Genomic DNA, 22,841 nt, shown 5'->3' with positions numbered 1-22,841 from the left:
ACTAATAAAGCACGTAAAAGAGAGAGAGAGAGAGAGAGAGAGAGAGAGAGAGAGAGAGAGAGATCATAATCACATTTAGGGAAGTGTAAGATGTGCTAGTAATGGGTCTCTCACCACATCAGTCCTGAGCTCCTCTCTGACAGCTTGGATGGTGTCTCTACACTCCGCCAGCAGGCTCTCATAGAGGCGCTCCTTTGTCTCTTCATTATCTGCCTGTGAACAGTAACAGACTAAACAGTCAGGATACCTGCTCTTATATATTGTGTGAATAACTGTACAGTGAAATTTATTTTTCAAACTGCATGTGCCCTATAGCCATAATAGTGTTTTTGCATTAAAACTTATGTCTGATATATTAGGTTAATTTGGTTTGGTGTGGAAGGTGTTTCTTGAATTGTGCACCAGCCTAACAAGATGCGTAGTACAGGAGTGACTGAATTATAATTATTATTACTAAGATTTTAACAATTAACACTATGTTACTATGAGTAGATTATGAGCAAATTTTTCTAAAATCAGACTTATAGAAAGCTGTAGAAGGTGAGGGATGTTTTTTTGTGTATGCTTATGAGTAATAGAAATAAAGTAATAAATAAAGTTGTCCTTGCTAACACGGTCACCTTTATGTTCCACTCCCTAGATCGTAACAATACATTCATTATGGAATTAGAACGTTCCAGTCGCTTGGTGGGGACAAAAACTCAACAAGGTTTAAATGCACTGTAACAACAACTAGGGACAATTTGTATCTTTCAAGATGCATCTTTAATTTTTTGTGAATGTTAATATAATAATTAATGTAATATGTGCCAAATACCAAAGTAGTAACAACAAGTATACTGTTACTGTACTGGTATTTCAGTTGTGATGTAAAATTAAGCACGAGTAAACTAGATATTGCAAAACTCCACAGTCAAAGAGATCAAAATGTGTTGAAAATGAAAGACCAGTGTGAATACAGAACAAGTTTCTGAACCATTCCTGTTCTAGCAGAGACTAAGCTAATTAAACAAGGACCATATCAAAACAGCATGAGAAGGTCATAGTATTGTTATTTCATTACCATACATTTAAAAAAAAAATTATAATGAAGTCATCAGATTGGGATAAGAAAAAAAGCAAGCATAGAGGAAAAAATTTAAGGTTAATTGGTGGTTGTGGTACAGAATGAGAACACCATGAGAAACAAATATGAGCACACACACACGCCCACAGAGCTGCGGTCACACCTAAACAACACCTTGCATGACTAACTGCAACTGGGTGAACCAGAATTTCTGTGAAAGACCGAATGTGGAAAAAAAGGGTAAGAAGTTGTGCTGCAGGTGGAGCATAAATAGATGAAACACAAGGAGCACAGTCCCTGAGAGTCGTTATCCTGTATAGAATGCATTCTGGTTCAGATAGGACAGCATACCACAGGCATTAGCATGCTCAGGGGTGAGGTGTAGCCTGGGTGGGGAAGATACCGATAACCATTTACTAATAAACACACAAGAATTTTTAAAGCCACATACATATTCGTTAGCTGTATATAAGATGGAGAGAGAGCATCTCCATGAGGAGAGCACACAACACTGCACATATCATAGTTAATATTTTTTGTAGCTCCACTTTTGACTGCCCTTGTTCGTTATGTACACATCAAAGACACACTGGTACATACCACATGAAAACAAGGGCTAAGCACACCCACACCAGAACACACACACACCTTTTACTTGGTTATATTTTTTAATATTCATATAGTGTAATGTTTGTCCTAATGTTGAATACTTTGATTGGATGCCTAAGACATCCTGTATATAACTGTATGAATCTGTGTTATAAATATGACCAATCTTCCTTAAAGTGAAGAATGTTATGGTAGTACACTGGCTCTGTGTCTGCTTTTTCATTCTCCTGGAATTCTGCGTTGCTGCTGCTGCACACCACAGGGGCTGGTGCACTGGATTCTAATTGATGATCAATAGCATAAAGACTACAGATAGTCTACCTAAAATGTAATCTAACAATCACTTATAATAATTTAACCAGGCATATAATCATTTCCTCTACCTTAGGGTAGCGGTCCGGCAAATTGTGATCCACTGGTCCTCCAGGTTAAGGGTTGGGCACAGGGCTAATAAAACAGTCGCTTGTTATGGTACTGTGATGGTACGGTATAGCAATACTGCTGATGGATAAAGATGTCAGTGGATGTAAAGAAATTGCACCTCCAAACACTTTGCATGACATCAGAAATGCTTGGCTGAAGTTTATTTTTAATCATGTGTCTGAGTGACTGAAAGATAAAGTTTTTTATACATAAACTGTTTTGTGCATTATTCTAAACATGCTGCTGTTTTTTCAAAATATATTTTGTTTAAAAATACAGCAGTGTTAAACATTTTGTCCTCAGAGGCAACACAGGCAAGTTTTTTTTGTTTTTAATCTTACAGCGTGTTTGTAATAAACATCAAACCAGCGTTTAATGCTTTTAAGACACCAAGTGGATCACTGACTGAGTGTTGCTAATAAATGTAAACTTACTCAACCTTTAGTCTTATGGAATACAAGTAATAATAGTTTTTTTAAAGCCCCCCTGCAGTCACGAATTTCATCCCTTAAAACTCATCTTTGATAATCAAAATGACATTTATATGCTTTTTCCCATGAAAATTATTTCTGTGTTAAAACAGCTTGAATGTAACTCTACACCCTTAGCACATTTAGTTTACACGGACCCATGAATATGCTAACTATTTACTAGAGCCCGACCGATATGGGTTTTTTGGGGCCGATACCGACATTAGGGAGTAAAAAAAAAAAAAGGCTGATATCGATATATCGGCCGATATTCTGTGTATATTATAGTACAATACCAGTCAAAATTTTGGACACTTTCCCATTCGTGTGTCCAAATATTTGACTGGTACTATATATAGAATACAGTATATACATAAACATAAATATATATATATACATACATACATATATACAGTGGTGTGAAAAAGTGTTGGCCCCCTTCCTGATTTCTTATTTTTTTGCATGTTTGTCACACTTTAATGTTTCAGATCATCAAACAAATTTAAATATTAGTCAAAGATAACAAGTAAACAACATGCAGTTTTTAAATGAAGGTTTTTATTATTAAGGGAAAACAATATGGCCCTGTGTGAAGAAGTGTTTGCCCCCTTGTTAAAACTGTGGTTTATCACACCTGAGTTCAATTTCTCTAGCCACACCCAGGCCTGATTACTGCCACACCTGTTCGCAATCAAGAAATCTCTTAAATAGGACCTGCCTGACAAAGTGAAGTAGACCAAAAGATCCTCAAAAGCTAGACATCATGCCGAGATCCAAAGAAATTCAGAAACAAATGAGAAAGAAAGTAATTGAGATACATAAGTCTGGAAAAGGTTATAAAGCCATTTCTAAAGCTTTGGGACTCCAGCGAACCACAGTGAGAGCCATTATTCACAAATGGCAAAAACATGGAACAGTGGAGAACCTTCCCAGGAGTGGCCGGCCGACCAAAATTACCCCAAGAGCACAGCGACGACTCATCCAAGAGGTCACAAAAGACCCCACAACAACATCCAAAGAACTGCAGGCCTCACTTGCCTCAGTTAAGGTCAGTGTTCATGACTCCACCATAAGAAAGAGACTGGGCAAAAACGGCATCCATGGGAGAGTACCAATGCAAAAGCCATTGCTGACCAAAAAGAACACACAGGCTCGTCTCTCATTTGCCAAAAAATATCTTGATTATCCCCAAGACTTTTGGGCAAATATTCTGTGGACTGATGAGACAAAAGTTGAACTTTTTGGAAGGTGTGTGTCCCATTACGTCTGACGTAAAAGTAACACTGCATTTCAGAAAAAGAACATCATACCAACAGTAAAATATGGTGGTGGTAGTGTGATGGTCTGGAGCTGTTTTGCTGCTTCAGGACCTGGAAGACTTGCTGTGATAAATGGAACCATGAATTCTACTGTTTACCAAAAAATCCCCAAAATTCCTCCACAACGCTGTAACAGACTCATTGCAAGTTATCGCAAACGCTTGATTGCAGTTGTTGCTGCTAAGGGTGGCCCAACCAGTTATTAGGTTTAGGGGGCAAACACTTTTTCACACAGGGCCATGTAGTTTTGGATTTTGTTTTCCCTTAATAATAAAAACCTTCATTTAAAAACTGCATGTTGTGTTCACTTGTGTTATCTTTTACTAACATTTAAATTTGTTTGATGATCTGAAAAAGTGTGACACACATGCAAAAAATAATAAGAAATCAGGAATGGGGCCAACACTTTCACACCACTGTATATAGATTTTTTTTGCAATGATCACTCAAATGTGATCAAACATTTATAATGGCGTGACAGAGATATGTAATGGAGGCAGGGCATTTAACAATCAACTTTATTATCCAAAATGAGTCTGACATCAGTGCACTGAACAGTAAAGTTGAAGTTTATTCAACTTTAATTCAATTCAACTTTATTCCACTGAAGTTTTTCCACTTTGGAACATTCATTCACGGATTTGCACTACTGTCTTCACACACAGACGAAATTTACTAGAGAAGTGTGAAGTGTGACATAATATACCTCTGTAAATAAATACAATATACAGTGGGGCAAAAAAGTATTTAGTCAGCCACCAATTGTGCAAGTTCTCCCACTTAAGACGAGAGAGGCCTGTAATTTTCATCATAGGTATACCTCAACTATGAGAGACAAAATGAGAAAAAAAAATCCAGAAAATCACATTGTAGGATTTTTAAAGAATTAACTGGTAAATTCCTCAGTAAAATAAGTATTTGGTCACCTACAAACAAGCAAGATTTCTGGCTCTCACAGACCTGTAACTACTTCTTTTAGAGGCTCCTCTGTCCTCCACTCGTTACCTGTATTAATGGCATCTGTTTGAACTTGTTATCAGTATAAAAGACACCTGTCCACAACCTCAAACAGTCACACTCCAAGCTCCACCATGGCCAAGACCAAAGAGCTGTCAAAGGACACCAGAAACAAAATTGTAGACCTGCACCAGGCTGGGAAGACTGAATCTGCAATAGGTAAGCAGCTTGGTGTGAAGAAATCAACTGTGGGAGCAATTATTAGAAAATGGAAGACATACAAGACCACTGATAATCTCCCTCGATCTGGGGCTCCACGCAAGATCTCACCCTGTGGGGTCAAAATGATCACAAGAACTGTGAGCAAAAATCCCAGAACCACACGGGGGGACCTAGTGAATGACCTGCAGAGAGCTGGGACCAAAGTAACAAAGGCTACCATCAGTAACACACTGCGCCGCCAGGGACTCAAATCCTGCAGTGCCAGATGTGTCCCCCTGCTTAAGCCAGTACATGTCCAGGCTTGTCTGAAGTTTGCTAGAGAGCATTTGGATGATCCAGAAGAGGATTTGGAGAATGTCATATGGTCAGATGAAACCAAAATAGAACTTTTTGGTAAAAACTCATCTTGAGGAGAAAGAATGCTGAGTTGCATCCAAAGAACACCATACCTACTGTGAAGCATGGGGGTGGAAATATCATGCTTTGGGGCTGTTTTTCTGCAAAGGGACCAGGACGACTGATCTGTGTAAACGAAAGAATGAATGGGGCCATGTATCGTGAGATTTTGAGTGAAAACCTCCTTCCATCAGCAAGGGCATTGAAGATGAAATGTGGCTGGGTCTTTCAGCATGACAATGATCCCAAACACACCGCCCGGGCAACGAAGGAGTGGCTTCGTAAGAAGCATTTCAAGGTCCTGTAGTGGCCTAGCCAGTCTCCAGATCTCAACCCCATAGAAAATCTTTGGAGGGAGTTGAAAATCCGTGTTGCCCAGTGACAGCCCCAAAACATTACTGCTCTAGAGGGGATCTGCATGGAGGAATGGGCCAAAATACCAGCAACAGTGTGTGACAACCTTGTGAAGACTTACAGAAAACGTTTGACCTCTGTCATTGCCACCAAAGGGTATATAACAAAGTATTGAGATTAAATTTTGTTATTGACCAAATACTTATTTTCCACCATAATTTGCAAATAAATTCTTTAAAAATCCTACAATGTGATTTTCTGGATTTTTTTTTCTCATTTTGTCTCTCATAGTTGAGGTATACCTATGATGAAAATTACAGGCCTCTCTCATCTTTTTAAGTGGGAGAACTTGCACAATTGGTGGCTGACTAAATACTTTTTTTCCCCACTGTAAATAGGGATGCACCAAAATGAAAATTCTTGGCCGAAGTTGAAATCGAACAAAATTAAACACTGGGCCGAAGGCCGAATACCGAACATGGTTTTTCGAGTTTTTCCCCCCCCCCCATGTACTTTGCCAAATTAGTTTTTCACCATTGCATAAATTAAAAAGCCAAAATGTGCTTTTTACCGTTTTGTCTTGCTTCTCAAAAAAATCAATTACAAAACAACAATTTAAAAATATTTAACACTGAACAGTTTTAACATTCTAGCAGACACTATACCAATAAAGAACAATTTAACTTAAAATTAATAAGTTAGTAAAATAATTTTTGGCCATCTTGAATCAGGCATGTTTTTTTTTTTACTGTACAATTAAAAGCAGCCTTGCTGAGAAGAGACTTCTTTTAAAACATTAGAAAATATTACAGATCCTAATTTGAACACTATGTGTGAATGTTATAATAAATGTATTAAAACCGAGCTAATGATTATTATCATTATTATTATTGCCTTACTTTTTATTTTATAGAACAACAGTAAACTTACAATACTAACATTTATGAATGTTGATAAGAGTTCTTGCTTTTTCTCAACTTTTATTTTGGCGGAAACGCGCAGGAAGACCTTAATGCTTATTTTTGTTGATAACAGATTTTTAAATGAGTCTCATTACGAATGTCGTACGTATCGCATTGTCACATGCCTTGTAAAAATTCATAAAAATGTGACTGAGCAACGGACGACTGTATCAGCGCAGATTTTCCTCGCATTTTGGACTTTGAACACTGGTTAACAAGCAGATCTGCTGCGAGTTCGTGCAGCGCTGTCAGAATACATGCAATGCACGCGTGTATTAGAAAACATAAAGTTCTGCAGTTTATTTACTAATTGTTTAAGGCCATTTCACGATTTCAATCATCATACAGTAACCAGCAACAATCCCCTCTTACTCTTCTCACTAAAGACATGAGATGCTGTCCTAAACAGTCTCTCGCTGTTGGTGCTTGTAATGATTTTTGCGTCTTACTCCAACAGTTTAAATGCTTCCACACTGCTGACGTGTGTGCTGCATAATAAAGAGTGCGCGCCTCTCACTCTGCGCTGGTTGCTATTTGATCGCGTCATATCATTGTTCTGTACAATTTATTCGGTCTTTTCACTTATTCGGTTGCCGAACATTCGGTGCATCCCTAAATATAAATTCACATCTCGCACACTTTAATGCCCTTTGAATGTAACGTGAATGTTCCCTTGGAACTGGAATCATGGCGGAATTACATGTGAAGTCCATTTAGCAGGGCACTTACGGTCGAATAAGACCACGCTTGAATGCTGCTGCCTGAACAACTCCTTACTGAAGTGAAAGTGTTGACTGGTGTCACTACCTCGCGAATGCGCCTGTGGATCTCCACCAAATTTGGGGGATCCCTTCAGCTCGACGAGCCCTCTCAAACGCCACCCTTCGCGCGTCGATAGCCCCCCCCCCCCAACAAAATTTTCATATTGGCAGCATATTCGCCGATACCGATATATTGGCGACAGGCTCATATCGGCCGATAATATCGGCAAAACGATATATCGGTCGGGCTCTACTATTTACCGCCTCCACTCAATCACATCATCCTTTTTTTGCTCCACTACGTTAACTGAAGTAGTAAATGCTACACAACCGTAAGTGGCCAAATTGGATAAATGGTTATTGGGAGTCAATCCATGAGTGAGTGAATTTATTCAAATTCTGAATGGATTATAGAAAGCACGCTCTCCTTATAATAAAAAGCGGTCACTCGTCTTAGTTCATCGTGATCTCAAGTTCCTTTATAATCAACGACGGTAGTGTTAATTTCATTAACGAAAACTATGACGAAAAATACCTGCTAACTCACAAGAGATCAAAAAGGTGACATAGTTCGGAATATGAGCCTTGTAGGGGGGTCTGGTGGCATCCCCCCCAGAAGAAAATGTTTAAGAATTTAACTTGTAAATGAAGCGTTCCGGTGCACTCGGACAACAAAATAAAGAAAAAAGACAACATGCAAGTAAATTCAAGTAATTCAAGTAAAAAAAGCACATTTATACCACAAGCTTTTTGGACAGTGCAACTCTGTTGTCATCGGTGTTCATACTTCTCTTTGTGAGCAGTGGAGTAATTTATTTTTGGAAATGTTAATTTTCACATTAGAGTGTGCATACTATCAACAAACTCCCATCTTTTCACTACAGGGGAAACAGAAGCTTCATCTAAAGTGGCATTAGATGCATTTACACCACAAAATTTCAAATGCATAAATATTTTAATAAGATTAATGTTTTAAATATTTATGAACATACAAGTTAAAAATGTTGGGAAAAATGCAATACTTTTAAATATGAAACCAAACCACCAGTAGATGACGGTAAATGACTGTTTTAATGAGCGAGTCATTAGTTACTCATTCAAACGGCTGATTCATTCAAAAATGAGGCAAGTGACTACTGTCTTTATGAATGGGTTACTGAATCATTGACTTGATTCGTTCAAAAACGTGGATTCATTCAGTATCGAAACACCGCTGTGTTGCTCAGAGTCACAAAACAGTTCTGCTGTAACTTTGATTGAAACTTCGTCAGCAAACTTGAGCAAAAACAGTCAATACTGTATTACAAATTGCAATATTGCATTGCAAATTACAAAAAACTGTGTCCGTTTAACTCACAATGAAGAACTTCCATGCCGATGACATGTTTAAATGCGAATGTGAGCGAGCACTGCTTGCGCTCCGCCTCCACGCTGCCAGCGAACCCGCCTGCGTTTTGCCGCTATCCGCATGTCTCCCATTGAAGCCCCGTTCACATTGCCACGACAAAGCAACATGCTCCCATTCATTTTCAATGGAGAACTGGAGACTTCCGGCTACACGAGCAACAGTGACCGTTGGCGACAGAATGTGGGCGTGTCAAGCGATGTGAGTCAAGCGACAAAAGTTAAAGGGTTATTAGTTCACCCAAAAATGAAAATTAGCCCACAAATTACTCACCCTCAAGTCATCCTAGGTGTATATGACTTTTTTCTTTCAGACGAATCCAGTCGGAGTTATATTAAAAATTGTCTTTGATCTTTCAAGCTGTTTAACGCCACTCAGTGGGTGTTGCATTCATAAGTCCAAAAGAAGTTAAATAAAAATTGCACACTTTATTTTAATAAAGCCAAATCAGTTTTGTAGCAAGTGAATGTTCGTTGACTTTAAGGCACAATATGTACGATTTTTTTATTAAAATCTCCACAAACCACTAGAACAGTGTTATATATTTTGCTGACTTGTGTACTTACATTATCCCAAATGTTTAGAAGAATCTTTAAATGCAGAGAAAAGCAATTTTAACTAGTGACACGGACCGTGTCCATAGTGTCATTGTGTCGCCTGCCAATGACGTCATAACCCCTCGATTTCGTTTTGTAAAAAATAAGGAAACACCAAAGACGCTTTAATATGTTGTGCGTTTTAATAGACCGGTAGCACAGAGTATCATTATAACAGAATTTTCAAATGTATCTAGTATGCGCTGCTTTTTTCCCCAATACGCACAACGAGAAGGAGCGGAAGCGGTCGATTGTGGCATAATAAAAGCTCAGCTGCTTTCGAGCCATGTGTCACGCTCGTTCAGCGGCCTCGTTTCGCTTCGATGGCTTTCAGCCTCACCCTGCTTCATTCTACTACATTAATAAATCATTAGCTCATCCATGAACATGATTTCTGCCCGAGTCCCATCAGATTGCATCGTATTGCACCTGCTAGCGTATTTTTATAATATGAAGAAATGGTCACTGAACGAATCTGAACAAATCATTTTGGTGAACGAACTAAAAATGAACGAATTTCTTGAAAGAATCAATTTCCACCACTAATGTGGAGCCATCTGCTCTCTATAGCTCTCCAGGTGCTTTGATGTCATACAGCGATCGGTCTGCACATTGCTGCTTCAAGTCAATCTGAGAAAGAAACTTTGGTCGAACACACTTCCTGTCTACGAGCTTGCACTCTCTCTCTCTCTCTGCCCAGACCCGCCCCCCCCTCCCAAATTTTAGACGGATTTAATGTACAAATAAATATCCTAAATGAGGACAATCATTGCAATTAAAATTGAGCAAAATAATATATATTTTTCATCATCATAACCATTATACTATAAGACGAAAATATGACGAAAATGTGCACGTTTCCACTAACTAAAATTCTCAGACATATACCCCACCCCCGGTTTCACAGATAAGGCTTAAGGCTATTCCCAGACTAAAATGCATGTTTGAGCTGTCTCAACTGAAAATATCTTGCTCTGACATATCTTAAAATATGTCACTTCCATTGTTCGGTCTCAAGATGCACACCTGTAATGTTTTCTTCTAAGGCATTTTTATAAAACCTGCTTAAATATCTTAATTTAACTAAGGCCTAGTCCTGGCTTGAGGTAAGTCCCGTCTGTGAAACCGGGCCTTAGTCGACTAAAACTGGACAAGTTGACTAAATATGATAAAAACTAAAAGTCACATTTGACACAGGACTAAGACAAAAAAAATAGCTGACAAAATTAACACTAAATGACAGTCTACACTGCACAATTAAACTCTTAATTACATTGGCTATGCACTTTGTTATTATGTGAGGATTTGCAAATGTGCAAAACACAGCACTGGACAAAACTCCAGGGTTTTTAGTGGCGAGTGGTTTTTAACTAACTTAAACACCTTGGATTGGCCACTGTGTCCATGAAATCAACAGATATGTCTGTGATTGGCTACATCGCACAAAAATGCAAAAAGCTGTTGTAAATAGAAATCTATGACCAGAGGAGATAATAATATGAAAAGCCCAGGGATTGGTTACATGCTTGTGATGGTAGGAAACGGGGCAGTTTTAAACTCTTTTTGAGACTGTCCTTAGTACACTGCAGTATTAAGGAGAAAATGCTCAGCAATGGTGTTGACAGATTAATTAGCACATGGTTTGTCTTTAAGCATATTAAAAACATCAGATAGACATGTAATCAATGTTAAAAACTTGATTTTTACCACACAGGATCTTTTAAAACTATATACCAAAATTAAGCAATTACCATGCTGAAACAAGCTGTTGCAATTGTTGTGGTTGCGTTGTTTCAATTTCATCTACTTTGGGACCTGACTCAAACATATACAGTGGGTACGGAAAGTATTCAGACCCCCTTAAATTTTTCACTCTTTGTTATATTGCAGCCAGTTATTTTTTTTCCTCAATGTATCCACAGCACCCCATATTGACAGAAAAACACAGAATTGTTGACATTTTTGCAGATTTATTAAAAAAGGGCTCTATAACAGTGCTTTCCATCTTAAGTATGGTTTTGATTTTTTTTTGTTTTCTTTCAGTTGGTTTGGTGTTCCATTCATGTTTAACCATGCTTTGCTTAGGGTACTGCTGCTCCCACAAACTGGTGCATAGCCTCATACTTGGAAAAAAGGCTACCATTCTGATGCTCCCTCACACCGGTGCAGTGTTAATTTAGTCAACGAAGACGACGAAAAATATTCGTTAACAAACATTGTTTTTTGTGACTAAGACAAGACGTTGACAAGCTAAAACTAATATCTGATAATAAAAACTATGACGAAAATGTATGCCGAGTCTTCGTTAACAAGACGAGACTATAATGTTATTTGAGGACTACAGGACATTAAAAATACATCCTATAGGCTACTGTCTTGTCCTTCAAAATGTGCGTCCCTGTCATTGGATTGCAATCGGATATCTCAGTCTCAGTATGGCAGCCGCAGTGGATGGATAGGCTACCAAAATGCGAAGTAGCGATCTGAAACAATGGCCTCATCACCCGAAGGGGTAGGGATAAGGTGACCAGACGTCCTGTTTTTCCCGGGAGTTAGTTAAGTTAAGTTAGTGAAGGCGGGATAGGCGGAATCGCGGTGATAGACCTGCTCTCTCTCGCACACGCTTCACTTCTTCAGTTCTCCAGGCAATTAGGGCTTCTAGAAAGTGCCTGCAAGTCACCCACTCGTTTGAACAATGCTAACGCTAGTAGCAGAGCGGTTTTAAACGACAGGAACCGAAGGTCGACGGACTGCAGTGGCTCAAAAGGAGGGCCCTTCAAGGCCCTCAGAACAGTGGCCAGGTCCCACGTAGGGACAGTGAGAGGCCGAGGCGGATTTAGCCAACAAGATTGTTCCTGCAGACCGTTTGACCCGCTATAGGGGCGTGAGAAGCCACTATAGCTGCCACGTAGACCTTTTCCAAACACTCCTGCAGGAAGGACAGTATCACAGATATGTCGCAAGTGAGTGGATCCTCACCACGGTTTGAGCACCAGGCAGAGAACACTGACCATTTAAGGGCGTAGAGGCGTCTCGTCGTCGGAGCTCTAGCCTGAGAAATGGTGTTCAATACACATTCTGGGAGGCTAACAGGCTCCCGTCGAGTGGCCACAGGTGCAAGGCCCACAGCTCTGGCCTGGGGTGCCATATCGTCCTGTTCGCCTGGGAGAGGAGATCTCACCTCAGGGGAATAGGCCATGGGGCTGCTATTAGCAGCAGTGACAGCTCTGCCAACCAATGCTGGTTTTTCCAGAGCGGGGCCACTAGGAGCACTTTGCTTTTCTGTTTCCCGACTTGCCTGATCACCTGTGGAATCAGGTCAACTGGGGGAAAAGCGTAGAGAGGGAGGTTGGGCCAGTCGTGGGCCAACGCATCCTTGTCCTTTGAAAAATAGATTGGGCAGTGAGAATTGTCTTCTGAGGCGAAGAGGTTTACTTGCGCCCTACTGAAGACTTCCCAGATTTTTTGAACTGTCTGCGGCTGAAGCATCCACTCCTCTGAGGGGACCTTGCTTCGTGACAACATATACGCTCCTTGGTTCAATATGTCCGGCACATGTGCTGCTCTCAGCGAACGTAGGTTTAGCTGTGCCCAGGCCCGTAACCAGCTATGAGGCCACCGAGGTTCGGACCTCGGTAAATTTTTTGTGTTCAAAAATAAAATGTGTTCTTTGAATTACTAATTTGCTGTTAAACTCCTCATATAAATGCCTGCATGACATGTATAATTCAGTTTAGACAGTTTGCAAGAATGTTTAACGTCCCTGTTATGAAAATGATCGCTGCGAGACACTGGCGGAGTGAACAAGGCTAGAGAGCGGTGAGAAGGCGCGAGTTCAACCTCCGTGTTGCCAGATCCAGCTATTATATGCGTTTTTGGACTCGTCTTTTCCATTTAATTTAACACTTTAGAAAGTTAATAAAGTAGGAAGTTGCAGTTTAGAGTTAGCGATATCTTTATCTTATCTTATTTGCAAAAGATTGGAAATAATTTAGGTTTATTTTTAGTTTTAGTATCAATATCTGGCAACACTGCATCGCTGGAACTTAAACTGAAAGCAATCAAAAAAGCCCACGGACAGGTTTTTGCGGACAGGATACGACACTCGGTAAGGGAAACGCAAAAATTATCATGATATTATCTGTCATAAACGTCATTGCTTAGGGTACTGCTGCTCCCCCAAACTGGCGCATAGCCTCATACTTGGAAAAAAGGCTACCATTCTGATGCTCCCTCACACCGGTACAGTGTTAATTTAGTCAACGAAGACGACGAAAAATATTCGTTAAACATTTTTTTTGTGACTAAGACAAGACGTTGACAAGCTAAAACTAATATCTGATAATGCCGCGTCTTCGTTAACAAGACGAGACGGGACTATAATGTTATTTGAGGACTACAGGACATTTCTGTCTCTAGACAGAAAATGCTATCAACCTCGTAGGGGAGGCTAGCCTTCCTTCTGATATCAACCAATCATCATAGAGACGTAAATTACTTGATATTAGTTTGAACGTCTCCCGCTGCGCTGATAATGTACCAAGTACTTATGATGAGTAGCGATATTGAATATTTGATTGCCAACAGCTTTACCAAGCTGTCATTCAAACAGTAAATTAAAAATAAAGGGAGAACACGCTTAAGCTGGATATAGGCTACAGCAGTCAGCTTAATTAAATGGCACAACAGGCAGCTCTCTTTTAACACGGACTATTAAGAAGGGATGGATGTTTGCTTCAAGTGATAGGCCAGGTAAGTGAAATTATATTATTTTGCTGTATGCATGTCGTTTTTAAATTTTCTGCCTAAAAGCAACCAAAAAGCCATTTTAAAGTGGTTAAGCAAATAATAATAATAAACCAATCATCATAGAGACGTAAATTACTTGATATTAGTTTGAACGTCTCCCGCTGCGCTGATAATGTACCAAGTACTTATGATGAGTAGCGATATTGAATATTTGATTGCCAACAGCTTTACCAAGCTGTCATTCAAACAGTAAATTAAAAATAAAGGGAGAACACGCTTAAGCTGGATATAGGCTACAGCAGTCAGCTTAATTAAATGGCACAACAGGCAGCTCTCTTTTAACACGGACTATTAAGAAGGGATGGATGTTTGCTTCAAGTGATAGGCCAGGTAAGTGAAATTATATTATTTTGCTGTATGCATGTCGTTTTTAAATTTTCTGCCTAAAAGCAACCAAAAAGCCATTTTAAAGTGGTTAAGCAAATAATAATAATAGGCAGGGATCCCAGACCAATACAATTAGTGTGCCTCCTCTATTTTAAAACCCACGAGCCGCCACGGCTTAAACATAGTAAAGTATTAACAAATTTTGATGCAATAAATAGGGTATGATTTAAAAATAATCATCCCTTCAAAACAGAGAAAACATCTTTCACAAACATCTACATGTCCGTCTCCTTTAAAGTGTTTACAGTGTATATAATGAGTTATATTTGTAGGGGTTATTAACAATTCTTTAACACCAACCCCCATCATTTTGCATCAAAATGGCCTCACATGCAAGGAAATTGCTACAAAGAATATTGCACCTGAAAGAACCATTTACCGGATCATCAAGAACTTCATGGAGAGAGGTTTGACTGCAGTGAAGAAGTCTTCAGGGCGTCCCAGAGTATCCAGCAAGTGCCAGTACCATCTCCTCCTGAGGAGTCAGCTACGGAATCGCGTCACCACCAGTGCAGAACTTGCTCAGGAATGGCAGCACGTTGGTGTGAGCACACAGTGAGGCCAAGACTTTTGGACTACGGCCTGGTGTCAAGAAGGGCAGCAAAGAAGCCACTTCTCTCCAAGAAAAACGTCAAGGACACACTGAAATTCTGCAGGAAGTACAATGATTGGACAGCAGAAGACTGGTGCAAAGTTATTTTCTCTGATGAAGCTCCCTTCCGACTGTTTCAGAACTCTGGAAAATAGATTTTTCGGAGAAGAAAAGGTGAACGCTATCATAAGTCCTGTGTTGTAGGGCTGTCAAAAAAATTCTAATTTCGAATATTCGTCAAATTTAAAATAAAAAAAAACACATTTGAATGCAAAAACATTGCATTCAAATTTTAGGTGTGCGTTAAGGAGGCAGCCTTATCAGTGGCGCATGAGATGCGATGATGATGTAAGTGTCGTTGCATTTTAATGTTTTTGTTAGCCCATCCAGTTGAAGCCACTAGATGTGGCGCTGCTACGTTGTTAATTACAAATATTGCGGAAAAAGAGAACATCAATGCGGAGATGTTGTGTACGTCAAAACTGAAATCAAGCCGTTCGTGCAGAATGCATATTTCGCGCATTTTCTAGAGGGACATCTATCACCGCTGCACTCGCGTCTCGCACAAAAGAGAAATGTTTAGAAAGCCATGTAAAATTAATGCAAGTTCAACTCTGAAAAAAACATCTCGAAACTTTATGGCGGGGGTTTTTCCCCATCCCACGGCAACTCATGTTATTAAAGGGGTCATATGATGTTGCTAAAAAGAACATTATTTTGTGTATTTGGTGTAATGAAATGTGTTTATGCAGTTTAAGGTAAAAAAAAAACACATTATTTTCCACATACTGTACATTATTGTTTCTTATACTGTCTTTTTACGTGTTGCGTTGCATCACGCCGCGTAAACATAAAACCATGTCTGCATTTGTGATCGGAGAAATCAACAACAAGCCCTACTCTACACTGCCCAAAAAACTCGCTTTAAATATAAAAAATATAAAATATAAAAACTCTTTAAATATGAAACACATACTTACAATCTGTGAGTCAGAACAGCCGGCATTGTAGTCTACTCTACCAGGATCAGTAAACAGTCCTCCATAAAATGTGTTGCACACATCTGAATATTTGGATTGAAGTGTTCTGGAACTGTGTTGTAAATACAACTTAACCACTGATTGCTAGTCGTGTCCATTTTTGGAAAGCCAAACAAAGGAGTTTGCTTTCACAACAAAACAGCGTCACACACGGCGGCCTAGAGTGAGCGGCGGCCGGCGGATTCGACGAAGGAGGCTTGCGGCAACCACATGTGACGACCCCGGGCTGGACTCCACTTCGTCCACGGTGAAAGCCGATCCGGTGATCCACAGCGCCAAGTTGTTGCATTTCCTCAGCAACCAGCACAGATCAGCTTCAGGCATGACGAAGCAGATATCGTTCTCTTTTGGAAGCCCAAACAAAGTAGTTTCACTTTCACAACGAAACACACAGGCGCCTTCACGACATGGTGGCGGCAACAATACTACAGTGAGAATAAAAGTTACGCCTTCTTTCTTTGCATGAAAATTTGGGTGGCGTTATGCAAATCTTCCCAGATAGTGACGTAGGTATGTGGGGGCGTGTTAGAATGAGCCGTTTTAGGTAGGTGTGGCTGACTCTTAAATTTTATAAAGAATATCTCTTTGGACTTGAGACTTTAGTATTTGCAACTTTACAGATCTTCTTTATGCACCAAGAGCCTGTAACACTCCAAAGAGAAAGGAAAAATTGAAATCGCATCGTATGACCCCTTTAAATGAAAAATGTACTCGTGTGATTGGCTTTCAGCCCTTTGTATTAAACTATGCATACATACATGATGCTGTTTTGTTTATAGTTGTTTAAGCAACTTAATAATTGGTTTATAAACATTATTTTAAACATTACGCACTTTTTTTCACAGATAGTCATCTTTATTCAACAATTCATCTCCTCCGCACCATTTTGGAGAGTATCAGCTGGATGTAAACAACATATATATATTGTTCTGTGTCCGCAGCATCACGTCGGACCTGTTTCCTACATTGTTGTGATTTGATCTGAGCGAAAACAGCGTATTCGTGTGACATGCTTGTACTGATGTGCTTGATGGCAGCAATAGAGACCAAGAGAGTCAACAAACGCCATCCCCCAAAATGCCAAGAATACCTTACCAAAAAGGCAGTCCTTTGTTAGGGAAGGGGAGAAAAAGCGGGCTAAGTGCCTGTCTCCTGACGCAGGCCAGCTGAATATAGCCAGGGACTGGGAAATGCGAGTCGACTTAAACCACAGACTCACTTTTCCATTCGAAATTGCCGTCACCAATCTGCATCCAGACCTGGTTCTCTGGTCCAACTCTCGTAGGATCATCATAATAGTCGAACTGACAGTCCCTTGGGAAGAGGCCATTAACGAGGCCTTTGAAAGGAAGAAGCTGCGATATGCCAACTCAGCAGCTGAGGCAGAGGAGCGGGACTGGACAGTGAAAGTATACTCGGTGGAAGTGGGCTGCAGGGGCTTTGTGGCTAGTTCCACTATAAGGCTGCTGAAGGAGTTGGGCATCAGAGGACAGGTCCAGCGGAGGATAGTTAGGGAACTGGCCACTGTCACTGAAAGAAGCAGCCACTGGCTGTGGCTGAAGCGGACGGACACAATGTGGGCTGCCAAATGACCATGTAACAAAGTGACACACACCCGGGTGTGATCAGCCTGTGGGGTGTGCTTTCCTCGGCTGAGGGTGCCTTGTGATAAAGGGCCGAAACACCCAATGAGGCTGGGGTACACAACTGATGATGTGGATTGGTGGAAACACCATACAAAGGTCATTGGCAACATCACCTCAAAAAAAGGCATCTTTCGCACAGAAACTGGGATCTGATGGACATCAGATAAGGTGTCTCACTGGCAACATCCATGAAAGACAAGTACACATCATGTAGAGCATTACATATCAAACCATCAAAGATCCCCCACCCAATGACTGCAGCGAAGAATTGTACCATCTTTATCTATCCATCTAACCATACCAATCCTTTTTCCTATTGTTCCCCAGTCACGCATAAAGCAATTGTAAATTCACGACTGATTATTGTGTATTGAGGCAAGTACCACGGACATGGATTAAGCCATGATCCTGAATTCTTGCTTAACCAAAATCAGACCGTGACAATTGCTGCGTCGTGCCGTGTTCTGCTCACAGTGAAGGGAAAATGTTCTATGGTGCGGCTAAATGGTGCTGAATATTGGGATCATAACACCTAGTCCTATCATGCAAACTTTAAGTAGTTCAGAGCTTTCTTAATTTCATGAAAATTTCCACATGCATCAGAGTTGACAGTCTTTAGGCGTAAACAAAAAACGGGCTTGGAGGAAGGGATCTGGTTGTGCTAAATTTTGACTAAAGTGATGTGAGCAGTTTAAATTAGTCACCAAAGTCATGCAATCTCTGCCAGCAGGTGGCAGTAATTTTCCATCAAATGTTGTACATATGGTTTTGCAATTATATTTCAAATAAAAAAATTTTTTATGTTTTCCTAACTGACCGAGGAAGCTATATTGAGCCATAATATGCACTGTCTTTTTTAATTTTACTGAAAACTCTTTCAGACCAATATCCACAGCATTAGGGCTGCGCGATATATCGAGTTTGTACGATATATCGATATATTTTTATAAGCGATATGGTATGAGGCAATACCGTTTATATCATTATACAGTAGTTTGATATGAGCACATTGGAACAATAGCAGAGGACACAGAGTAAGCTGCTGTGGGGAAAGTGCATAATCCAATTTGTCCCAAACAGGAGACATGCTTTATATTAAGGGCTTGAAAATAACTCGTAAGATATAGTTATCACATATAAAGCGGCTCACCCCATCAGATGCTCCGACAGATACATGTGCTGCTGACAGAGACGCTACTTGTGCTATTTAATGTGTTTGAGATGTGGCATTTACCTCAGTGCATAACTTATATTTCACATGTATATTCTCCATCTGTAAAGATTAGAAAGTCATGGAAATATTTCTATTTTGCTGTCAGGAGCCTTCTGCATGCGATTCTCTGCTAAACTTTACATGCTTCAGTGAACAAACGCCGCAGCGCGCATGCGTACCAAACAGATGGAGCGCAAAAGAATAGGAGCACAATAACTGTGTCATGTAGAATTTTAAACCTACAAGTAAGTGTATTTTCAGGGTTTCTGCAGGATTTTTAAACTAAAATTTAAGACTATAAGACCTTTTTTAAGACCTGCACAAATAAAATTAATACCATATAAGCGGGGTAGGGCATTATCTATAGTACCATATTAAACTGTAAAATTACTGTAAAAAGCATAATTTACAGTTCAGATACAAGTTTTCACAAAAACAAAGTTTTATAAAATGATCAACTTTACTTTTCAGCCTTTAAACCATTGTTAAGAAAATGGATGAGTCAAAAGTATTAATTATTATATTCATTTAAACAATTTATCAATAAATTATTATATAAATGAAACAACAAATTAGGGGTGTGCAATACTGACAAAAAATTCTCTCTCTATATTTTTCTGGGATTCTATCGATAACGATTAGACAATATTTTGCTGAGTGTGTTATTTTGCTGATATCTTAAGGACTACCGTGGACAGCGGACTCCTGAATTTGTTGATATTCTTCATACTCCGTGTGGTCAGTTCACAGCAGTAATAGAAATTAATAATTTCCAACAAGTTTTATGGGCATTTTTACCTTTAAGCCATTTTTTCTAAAAGTCTGCACCATCTTTTGAGTCAAATTCTTGCATTTGGGCTGTTACCAAGCAAATTAAATCAGTATCAACTAAATTTATCTTTGCAATGCAGAGGAAACACAGAAGCTGCATTAGAAGTGTAATTTAGATGCATTTACACACGGTTTAATGCAACTCTGAGGGACATAGAATACTTTAACCTGCAGTTACAAATGCATAGCTAAATAATGTTTTGATATTTCAAACATAAAACATTGAAAACTGATGTTTGAAATTATAAAAAAAAATGAAAAGGTACCTTAAATGTGAAATTAAAACCACCAGTAGGTGGCATCAAGTCACTGTTAATAAGCGAGTCATTGCGATTTAACTGAATCATTTAAACGGTTGATTCATTCAGGAACAAAATGGCGTCCTGTTGCTCAGAGACACAAAACAGTGCTGTGGCTGTGTTTGAAATTATTTTTGTTGGAGAAATAGAGCAAAAACAAGAAATATAGTGTCTAAAACATAAGTCTCTTAATATTAACTACTTGTTTATTGAACTGTTGTATAAAATCAGTATCACATTTGTAATCATGCTTTTGGAGAAAAAAACGGCACTCTTCGTGTGATATTAACTATATGAAATGATATAAATATATACATTTTCTGCCCCATATCTTTAAGATATAGTTATCACATATAAAGCGGCTCACCCCATCAGATGCTCCGATAGATACATGTGCTGCTGACAGAGACGCTACTTGTGCTATTTAATGTGTTTGAGATGTGGCATTTACCTCAGTGCATAACTTATATTTCACATGTATATTCTCCATCTGTAAAGATTAGAAAGTCATGGAAATATTTCTATTTTGCTGTCAGGAGCCTTCTGCATGCGATTCTCTGCTAAACTTTACATGCTTCAGTGAACAAACGCCGCAGCGCGCATGCGTACCAAACAGATGGAGCGCAAAAGAATAGGAGCACAATAACTGTGTCATGTAGAATTTTAAACCTACAAGTAAGTGTATTTTCAGGGTTTCTGCAGGATTTTTAAACTAAAATTTAAGACTATAAGACCTTTTTTAAGACCTGCACAAATAAAATTAATACCATATAAGCGGGGTAGGGCATTATCTATAGTACCATATTAAACTGTAAAATTACTGTAAAAAGCATAATTTACAGTTCAGATACAAGTTTTCACAAAAACAAAGTTTTATAAAATGATCAACTTTACTTTTCAGCCTTTAAACCATTGTTAAGAAAATGGATGAGTCAAAAGTATTAATTATTATATTCATTTAAACAATTTATCAATAAATTATTATATAAATGAAACAACAAATTAGGGGTGTGCAATACTGACAAAAAATTCTCTCTCTATATTTTTCTGGGATTCTATCGATAACGATTAGACAATATTTTGCTGAGTGTGTTATTTTGCTGATATCTTAAGGACTACCGTGGACAGCGGACTCCTGAATTTGTTGATATTCTTCATACTCCGTGTGGTCAGTTCACAGCAGTAATAGAAATTAATAATTTCCAACAAGTTTTATGGGCATTTTTACCTTTAAGCCATTTTTTCTAAAAGTCTGCACCATCTTTTGAGTCAAATTCTTGCATTTGGGCTGTTACCAAGCAAATTAAATCAGTATCAACTAAATTTATCTTTGCAATGCAGAGGAAACACAGAAGCTGCATTAGAAGTGTAATTTAGATGCATTTACACACGGTTTAATGCAACTCTGAGGGACATAGAATACTTTAACCTGCAGTTACAAATGCATAGCTAAATAATGTTTTGATATTTCAAACATAAAACATTGAAAACTGATGTTTGAAATTATAAAAAAAAATGAAAAGGTACCTTAAATGTGAAATTAAAACCACCAGTAGGTGGCATCAAGTCACTGTTAATAAGCGAGTCATTGCGATTTAACTGAATCATTTAAACGGTTGATTCATTCAGGAACAAAATGGCGTCCTGTTGCTCAGAGACACAAAACAGTGCTGTGGCTGTGTTTGAAATTATTTTTGTTGGAGAAATAGAGCAAAAACAAGAAATATAGTGTCTAAAACATAAGTCTCTTAATATTAACTACTTGTTTATTGAACTGTTGTATAAAATCAGTATCACATTTGTAATCATGCTTTTGGAGAAAAAAACGGCACTCTTCGTGTGATATTAACTATATGAAATGATATAAATATATACATTTTCTGCCCCATATCTTAACTTGTGTGATAATTCTAAATGCATTTTAAGAGATTGATTCATGCAGTGAAAGAATGCGCACAGGCACTAGTCTAACCTACTAGACCTCATCACCTAATGTATGCGTGCACTCAGTAGGTGTTTTTTGATATAAAAAATATAAAATGCTCATTCATTCTCTGCCAGCAGATGGAGCATTTGGTAGAAATAAAATGGTTTTCCTGGTAACGACAGAACACAGAGCAGCGCAGCACCGGACTTTGAACGTGCAGCGCTGTTTATTTCATGAAATCATAGCCTTTTGAAGTTTAATCGTCACATTCAGCCATATCGCAATTATGGTCTTTCTGTATCCAAATTTAAGACCTCTTGAAATCATAATTAAGACTTTCTTGTACAATTTAAGACTTTTTAAAGGGGTCATATGACGTTGCTAAAAAGAACATTATTTGGTGTATTTGGTGTAATGCAATGTGTTTATGCAGTTTAAGATAAAAAAAAACACATTTTCCATATAATGTACATTATTGTTTCTCCTCTATGCCCCATCTTTCTGAAACGTGTCGATTTTTACAATGCTCATCATTCTAAAAAAGCGAGGTGTGCTCT

The 22,841-nt window shown here is 38.8% G+C and overlaps 1 protein-coding gene across 1 annotated transcript in view; it reads right to left on the bottom strand.

Moving 5' to 3' along the window:
• The window catches only part of srp68 (signal recognition particle 68), a 48,923-nt gene that overhangs the window by 12,629 nt on the left and 13,453 nt on the right, over positions 1–22,841 (bottom strand). The window contains exon 9 of the mRNA XM_016245756.1: positions 115–213. Coding sequence (XP_016101242.1) covers positions 115–213 — 99 coding nt within the window. The remainder of the gene's footprint in view (positions 1–114; positions 214–22,841) is intronic.

Source organism: Sinocyclocheilus grahami, unplaced genomic scaffold (genome assembly GCF_001515645.1).
Source record: "Sinocyclocheilus grahami isolate Dianchi unplaced genomic scaffold, SAMN03320097.WGS_v1.1 scaffold767.1, whole genome shotgun sequence".
NCBI lineage: Eukaryota > Metazoa > Chordata > Actinopteri > Cypriniformes > Cyprinidae > Sinocyclocheilus > Sinocyclocheilus grahami.
The sequence above is the reverse complement of the archived record's forward strand: the minus strand, read 5'-3'. Positions and strand labels throughout refer to the sequence as shown.